Genomic DNA, 8,623 nt, shown 5'->3' with positions numbered 1-8,623 from the left:
GTGCCTGGCCTATTTTTTTATTTTTATTTTTGTTTTTTTTTGAGACAGAGTCTTGCTCTGTCACCCAGGCTGGAGTGCAGTAGCACAATCTTGGCTCACTGCAACCTCTGCCTTCTGGGTTCAAGCGATCCTCCTGCCTCCACCTCCCTAGTAGATGGGATTACAGGCGTGAGCCACTACCCCCAGCTAATTTTTGTATTTACAGTAGAGATAGGTTTTTGCCATGTTGGCTAGACTGGTCTCAAACTCCTGACGTCAGGTGATCTGCCCACTTCGGCCTCCCAAAGTTCTGAGATTACAGGTGTAAGCCATCGCAGCTGATGGTACTAATCAGTGTTATTTATAATCCAAACCCATTAACTTACAAAAGTAAAAGAGGACAATATTTATAATTATGCCTGGACAGCAGGTATAAGGCAAGATCATATGGGGAAATTAGGATGTATTGCCAACCTACTTATATAAATAGGCAAAACAAATTAAACACACTAAAGAGCTAACAGAATACCTAAGCACTGTATGATACACCCCAGGATGATTTTTAAGTCAAATCAAGCATTTATAAAAACAAGGAAATAGTTTAGTAATCGTTTTTCTCAAAGAGGTGTTCATAGTTTAAGTTTTCCTTATTATTTAATTTTTCAAATTTTTCATTTTTTATTTTATTATTCGACAAAATATATTTCATGATATTTTAGAATGAAAACAGTTTTCATTCTTGTTCAACCTAGTTATTTTATGTATGAGGATATCAACACAAAAAAATGCTACGGGGCATGGCCAAAGTCCCATCCTCGACTAGACATGGCTGGACCAGGCAGAGTAAGCATTTCTGTCTTTATTGTTATCATCATCATCATCATCATCTAAAGACTTAGAGATGGGTCTCACTGTGTGCCCAGGCTGTATCCTCCCACCTCGGCCTCCCATAGTGCTGGGATTACAGGCATGAGCCATTGCACCTAGCGGTCTTCTAATTCCAGAGCAAGGGCTCTTGACCACTTCACCAAGCTGCCTTGAAGTGTCAGTATGTTTTGTAACTTGACACTTGATGCCTGTTTTTGGTATTTAAAATGATCAGTACTTTGTTTCACAAGTCAGGCTAATTTTAGGTTGTTTCTCGCAAAATCTGAAACTTCGTAAAACTTTACAAAGGCATATCGACTAGACTTACTTTCCTCTGAATCCCATAATTCTGTATGTGTGCTGATTCCACTACATATTTATGAAGGAAAGAAGAAATCTGAAAAATACAAAGCAAGACATGTTCTCAAATTCAAAACACTTGACTTTGGAATGTTATCCCTCCTATACACTCATTTCCTCTGTGCTTTGCTGCCAAACATTTCTCAGTGCACGGTCCAGGAATCTGACTGGGTGTTGAATGCAAAAAGTCCCAGATTCCCACAGATGACTAGTTTTTAGTAATAGTTAACAGTACTTCCGACTAGGTTCTGCTCTGAGTTGGTTATTTATTGATTAGGTAATCAATGAGTGGTGGTAAGGCTCCCTGGGAACCCTGATACAGAAAACTTAGATCTCCAACAAGATATAGTATATATTTTGTCCTCTTCTTTTTTCTCTTTTTTTTTTTTTTTTTGAGACAGTCTCGCTCTGTCATCCAGACTAGAGAGTAGTGGCATGATCTCGTTTCACTGCAAACTCCAGCTCCTGGGTTCAAGCAATCCTCCTGCCTCAGTCTCCTGAGTAGCTGGGATTACAGGTGCCCCCTACCACACTTGGCTGATTTTTATATTTTTCGTAGAGATGGGTTTCACCATATTGGCCAGGCTAGTCTCAAACTCCTGACCTCAAGTGATCTGCACACCTCAGCCGCCCAAAGTACTGGGATTACAGGCATGAGCCACTACGCCCGGCCTTGGGCATTTTTTGTTGTCGTTGGTGTTCCTGAGACAGAGTCTTGCTGTGTCGCCCAGGCTGGAGTGCAGTGGCGCGATCTCAGCTCACTGCAATCTCTGCCTCCCAGGTTCAAGCAAGTCTCCTGCCTGAGCCTCCCAAGTAGCTGGGATTACAGGCATGCACCCCCATGCCTGGCTAATTTTTGTATTCTTAGTAGAGACGGAGGTCTCACCATGTTGGCTGGGCTAGTCTCAAACTCTTGACCTCGTGATCTGCCCACCTCGGCCTCCCAAAGTGCTGGAATTACAGGCATGAGCCACCATGCCCGGTGACCTTGGACATTTTATATGAGAACAAAATTAACTTGTACTGGCACCATGGCTCACACCTATAATCTCAGCACTTTGGGAGGCCAGGGTGAGAGAATCACTTGAGTTCAGGAGTTCAAGACCAACCTGGGCAACATAGACCTCTTCTCTACAAAAAAACCAAAATCTTAGCCCAACATGGTAGTACAGGTCTGTTGTCCTAGCTACTTGGGAGGCTGAGGTGTGGGACAACCACTTGAGCCCGGGAGATCAAAGCTACAGTGAGCATTGATCACACCACTGCACACTCCAGCCTAGGCAACAGAGCGAGACCCTCCTCCAAAAAAAAAAGTAACTTGCATATCCCTGAAAGTTGCACATAGTATGTTGTGTTCCAGTTAATTTTTTGCTGCTCATGTTGGGTGATGGTGATGGCGTTAATTAACTTTTATTAATCAGTGATGCCACCTGGTGGCCAGAGAGTACATTTTGTAGGGTACCTACACACTGAACCAACATTTGCTTTTTTTCCCTTTGATAAAAATAACCTCAGTGGCATTTGAGGCAGTTTTATTAGTGAAGTTTTGAATAATACTCGATTTGTTTTGGCAGAAACAGAAAGGTCATAGAATACTACCAGTCTAACATGGCAAACTGAAATGACTGCTCTCTTCATTGTTATTAGGAAAGCTTCTGCTGCATACCAGGTCCTAAATGATAGGTAATAGATGGTTCCCTATGACTAATATAGGCGTGTCTGTCTGGTCTCCTTTCCTGGGTTTCACCTGGGTTTTAACAGTCACTGGAGCCAGCTACTGGTTTCACTGTTCCTCCCATCTGACTCAGGGTGATCAGTCACATTCTTATGCTGCAGTTAAGGCCCCAGGTGATTCTTAACTGTTTAAGGAGATCTTGGTCCTGCTCTCTTTGCCAAGGTAAAAGTCCTCAAAAAGATATACAGCAAGAAGATGCCCTAAAAATATGGATGGATGGATGGATGAATAAGTTGGAGAGTTGAATTTTGGAAACCATTAAGATATTTTTAAAAATTGGCAAGGAGGGTAAACCTAATTCCATTACTTCCTTGATTAATAGCATGATGTTGCAATGTATTAATGGTGGGTTTTCTGCTCAGTGTATTTAAACTGTGTTTGTAAAAGTTCATGTTTGAGTACAAGCAAAGAAAATGCAACTTAGAAGCTTATCAGGCTCAGCGTAGTGATTCTGAGGTCAGGATTTCCTAATATGAACATCTTCTGGGTAACCCTCTTGGTTTAGAGAAGTGTCTCTGTTTTCATTGGTATACTTCTGTATTAAAGAATAGAAATTTAAGACAAAATAGGAACTCGCCATGAGTCTGATATTTAGGTAAATCTGTGTTCCTTTCCACACTCTTCAGCTAACTAACAGCTTAAGGAAAATCACTTGATTAATGAGGTAGCTTAGGGTTTGAGAACATCTAATAGGGAGGGTAAGTTTGTCTCCCCTGTCAACTTTCAGCCATAGAAATATTAAATGTTTGCACTCAGAAAACACAGCTTATGTAATATATTGAATGCATTCTGAGTGGGGTCAGAGTGAGAATAAGTTTATTTTCATCTCCAAATAAGGCTAAGTGTAATGTATATCTTATGTATTTTGTTAATTTGGGTTTTTAATTTTTTGTGTGTGCCTGCTTCATTTTTCCTTTATATTTTGGGGCAGATGCTCTCTTTGTTCAGATTAAGATCTAAATTGCTAGCGATGGTTTCTGGCAAGATAGAACCTATGCCATGGTGCACGGAAGCTTAATTTATTTATACATAACGTCTCACCATGGCTTATTGCCAGTGCTGGATATTTATAATGTGCACGTCTAGACTCACACAGGCTCTTAGATCACTGTCTCAAAGATTTACGAAGTTTCAGCAGTTGGGCGTGTGCTTGTGTCATCTGTTACGTTTGAAGATCTGGCACTGATACCCATGTTTTCCTTTGTTCCTTTGAGCATGATTTCATAAATCCATGAGGTGAAGTTGTATCTATTCCATAATAGTACTAACTAGTAGTTGGGTCTGATAAAGATATATTCAGTTTCTGAACACCCCTTTTCTCCTTTCATTTTCTCAGTTCCCACTGGCATTAGAATTGATTTCAGCATTTATTGCCTTTTACCTCAACTAAAATACAGTCCTAACTTAAAAATAATATATTATTGGCCAGGTGCAGTGGCTCACCACCTGTAATCCCAGCAGTTTGGTAGGCTAAGGCCAGGGGATTGCTTGAGGCCAGGAGTTAAAAGACCAGCCTGGGCAACAAAGCGAGACCCTGTCTCTGAGAAAAAAAAGAAGCAGACATGGAGGCACACACCAGTAGTCATAGCTATTTGGGAGGCAGAGGCAGGAGGATTGCTTGAGTCCAGGAACTTGAGGCTGTAGTGAGCAATGATTGCACCACTGTGCTCCAGCCTGGGTGACAGGGTGAGACTGTGTCTTGAATGAGTAAGTGAATTGTTTTTATTCAGTAAGCATTTGTTGTCCCTTTTGTGCAAAGCCCCTGGCTAAGTGCTGTGTGAGAGAGAAAGATGTATCAGATGACTTGCTCACAAGGAGCTTTGAGTCTAATGAAAAAGAAAATAATAGAAGCATAAAGTGAGACTGCTGTGTCATGTGTTACTCAAAGGGAGAAAGTGTTTCTTTCAAATGGAAATTTTGTAAGAGAAGTGGGATTTAAGAAGAGCCTTGAAGAATATGAGTAGAATTTGTATATGCGAGACAGAAAGGGATCGAGAAAAAGGGACAATTAGGGACAAAAGGTGTGAAGCCAGGGGACACGTGGGGAGTGTTTAAGGGGTTGCACAGAATCAAATTTAATCAGGACAAAGGGCTCATTTTAGGCAGTAGCAAGAGAGAGAGAAAAATTGATAGGTACTATGTAGCAGGGGGCTTTAAATTCCAGGGAGGAATTTGTATTAATTTCACAGGTAATGGGAGACCATCCAGCATTTCTCAACAGAGAAGGAAGTATTGCCTTGAAATTCCATGACTGTCCTTGTTGTCAAAGATTTATTAAATATAGGTTCCTCTATTGCCTCAGTTTTTTTCTGTATTATAAGAACTACTATATACCACGTTGCTTATTTACAGACTATCTTCATCCAAACTAAGGTTTCTCAACTTCAGGCCTATTGATATTTGGGGTCAGATAATTTTTGTGTTGTTGTTGCAGGGCTGCATTATAAGATATTTAGCAGCATCTCTGCCGGGTATGTGCATGAGAGTGTGTGTGTGTGTAGTAGAGATGGGGTTTCCCCATGTTGGCCATGCTGGTCTTGAACTCCTGACTTCAAGTGATCCACCCCCTTCGGCCTCCCAAAGGGCTAGGATTACAGGCATAAGCCACCAAGTCCAGTCTACATCTCTGACTTCTAACCATTAGCCACAGTAGCACCCCTTTTTCCCCAGTTATGACAACCACAACTGTCTCCAGACATTGCCAGATGTACCCTGGGGGTCAAATTTGTCCCCATTTGAAAACCACCTGTTTAAATACATATATTGAGTTCCCTTGGTGTCCTGAGCATTGTTAGACTCTTAGATTAACAAATCCAGGAGTTTTTTAGGGATTGGATTAATGCCTTAGAATTTCATACTAGATGTATGTCTGATCTCAAGATTAAGGTACTTTCCTGCGTGTTGGAATAAAAGCTGAACTAGGCATTAGAAGACCTGAATTCTCATGCTGGCTCTGCCATCAAGAGGTTATGTGACTTGGGTGAGATCCTTTGCTCAGTAATCTGATTCCTCATCTCTAAAATAACCAGTGTTTCCTCCAAGGCTCTTTCTAGCTCTGATGCTATATCTTGATTTCAAATTGATCTCAGGGCTTTATTTTTTCACAAGTTAGCCCAAGTTGGACTAGCATGTATATTAACCAGCAAGACTAACGGAAGTATTGAAAAAGAAAGATATGTGTTTGGGGCTCACTGGTTTATTGTACTCAAATACTTTTTTTTCTTCTTTTCTAGATTATTTGAAGAATCTCATAGAAGATGCTGGAGATTACAGAGACACTCAAGGTAAATAACTTTTGTGGTTGCAGAAGTTTTTATATTATGTTTATTTAGGTAGGGATAGAAAGTAAAAATATATTGATGACAAAGTCTGTTACAGACTCTATTCATACGACTTGAAGGCTGGGTGCGGTGGCTCACACCTGTAATCCCAGCACTTTGGGAGGCCGAGGCGGGTGGATCACCTGAGGTAAAGAGTTTGAGACCAGCCTGGCCAACAAGGTGAAACCCCTTCTCTACTAAAAAAAATACAAAAACTAGCCAAGCGTGGTGGTGCACGTCAGTAATTCCAGCTTCTTGGGAGGCTGAGGCAGGAGAATCGCTTGAACCTGGAAGGCAGAAGTTGCAGTGAGCCAAGATTGCACCACTGCACTCCAGCCTGGGCAAGACTCTTTCTCAAAAAAAAGACTTGAGGCCTTCCTGAAAACTCCATTTTGAGCAGATTCACATAGAACCAGATAAGTAGTAAAGCAGTGCTGGGGATAGGTGAGATTATATGGACAGGGGAGACCCAAAGCCAGCCCTGCATGAGAACCAACCTCTTGCGACTGGCGGTGGGGGGAGCCAGCGTGGTGGCTGAGGTCAGGAAGCTTTGCCCTCCTGTGCTCAGTCACTCTGTGCTTGTGCCATATTCAGTTTCCGTAGAGGTCCATTTCTTTGTCTTTCAAAAACAGGGATTGAACCAGAAGATCTGCAAGGTCCTCAAGCTTCAAAATCATGAGTCCATGAAGTGACTAAACTACAAAGCAGGAATGAGTCTATATAAGCATATTATTCTGGGACTGTTTAACAATAGGATATTAGCCTTCCCTCACCCATAGTAGTACTTAAGGGAAACAGTCCATTACATCATGAGGACTCATAGCTAGTGGGATAATTGGAGTTCCTGTGTCTGTCTGCCTGTCTGTGTCTCTCTCCCTTACAATCTCTCTCTCTCCCTCTCTTGCAGATAACACACACATATACACAGATTAATTCTGTTTGGGTGTTTCTGTTTAACCCCAACAACCTCTTTCAAATGTCACAGGTCTATCCCTTGTTCTTTTTTTGTTTGAGACAGAGTCTCACTCTGTCACCCAGGCTGGAGTTCAGTGGCACGATCTTGGCTCAGAGCAACCTCCGCCTCCTGGGTTCAAGCAGTTCTCCTGCCTCAGCCCCCCAAGTAGCTGGGATTACAGGCATGCACCACCATGCCCAGCTAATTTTTGTATTTTTAGTTTCACCTTATTGGCCAGGCTGGTCTCGAACTCCTGACCTCAAGTGATCTGCCCACCTCGGCCTCCCAAAATGCTGGGATTACAGGCATGAGCTACCATGCCCAGCAACCCCTGGTTCTAACTGCAGAAACATATTAAACAAGTCTATTAATTTTATGAATTTTGATCACATTATTATTATTTTAATTTTTTGAGACAGAGTCTCACTTTGTCACCTAGGCTGGAGTGCAGTGGCACGAACACGGCTCACTGCAGCCTCAGCTTCCTGGGCTCAAGTGATTCTCTTGCCTCAGCCTCCAAGTAGTCGGGATTACAGGTGCACACCATCACACCCTGCTAATTTTTTTTTTTTTTTTTGTAGAGATAGGGTTTCACTATCTTGCCCAGGCTGGTCTCGAGCTCCTGGTCTCAAGTGATCAGCCCGCCTCGGCCTTCCAAAGGCTGAGATTATAATATAGGCATGAGCCATCACACCCAACCTGATCACATTGTTGTATATCCTTTACATTTGCAGAATAAAAAGTGAACATTTTTAACCCTTTTGATAGGGATTCTTATTTATTCTCTTAATCATTTCACTTCTTCTCTAACATCTTCTGTTTCTATCATTATGCTTTTAAAGGTGGATTTTTTTAAAGGAAAAGTTTGTGGTTGGGGATCTGACAAGTTTCCTGTCTTCAGTGATCGTATCTATTTGATGAAAAAGTTGATAATACCCATTAAATAAAGAACAAAGCAAATGACTTCAAAGTAAGGGTGCACCAAGCAGGACAGAATTATTTGGGTGACAGAGAAAAGTATGAAGGTTGAAGAGGCAGGGAAGCTTTACAGGAAAAAGTAGGACTGGAGATGAGTGGGAGAATAGGGGGGAGGAAAAATGAGCATTCCTGATGGCAGCCCCTCTCGTGAGGATACAAATTGTATATGGAACTTATAGAATAGAAAGAAAACATCTGTCCTGGGTCCTGGGCTTCTGCCTTCAATGAAAGTGAGTTATTAGGTCAATTTCACATATAAAACAAATTCAAGGTCAGAGATTAAGGAGCTTATTTAAAGGAAATTACATGCTACAGCAAAGACAGATGAGAAAATCAGTGAATAGTGAGGCCTGGCCGGGCGCGGTGGCTCAAGCCTGTAATCCCAGCACTTTGGGAGGCCAAGACGGGCGGATCACGAGGTCAGGAGAT

At 41.9% G+C, this 8,623-nt stretch overlaps 1 protein-coding gene across 1 annotated transcript in view; it reads left to right on the top strand.

Annotated features, from left to right (window-relative positions):
- Window positions 1–8,623, top strand: part of FGD6 (FYVE, RhoGEF and PH domain containing 6) — a 139,615-nt gene that overhangs the window by 94,253 nt on the left and 36,739 nt on the right. Inside the window, exons 9-10 of the mRNA XM_011936836.1 lie at window positions 6,175–6,228; window positions 8,533–8,552. Coding sequence (XP_011792226.1) covers window positions 6,175–6,228; window positions 8,533–8,552 — 74 coding nt within the window. The remainder of the gene's footprint in view (window positions 1–6,174; window positions 6,229–8,532; window positions 8,553–8,623) is intronic.

This window comes from Colobus angolensis, unplaced genomic scaffold (genome assembly GCF_000951035.1).
Source record: "Colobus angolensis palliatus isolate OR3802 unplaced genomic scaffold, Cang.pa_1.0 Scaffold10, whole genome shotgun sequence".
NCBI classification, from domain to species: Eukaryota; Metazoa; Chordata; class Mammalia; order Primates; family Cercopithecidae; genus Colobus; species Colobus angolensis.
This window is presented reverse-complemented; position numbering and strand designations above follow the sequence as displayed.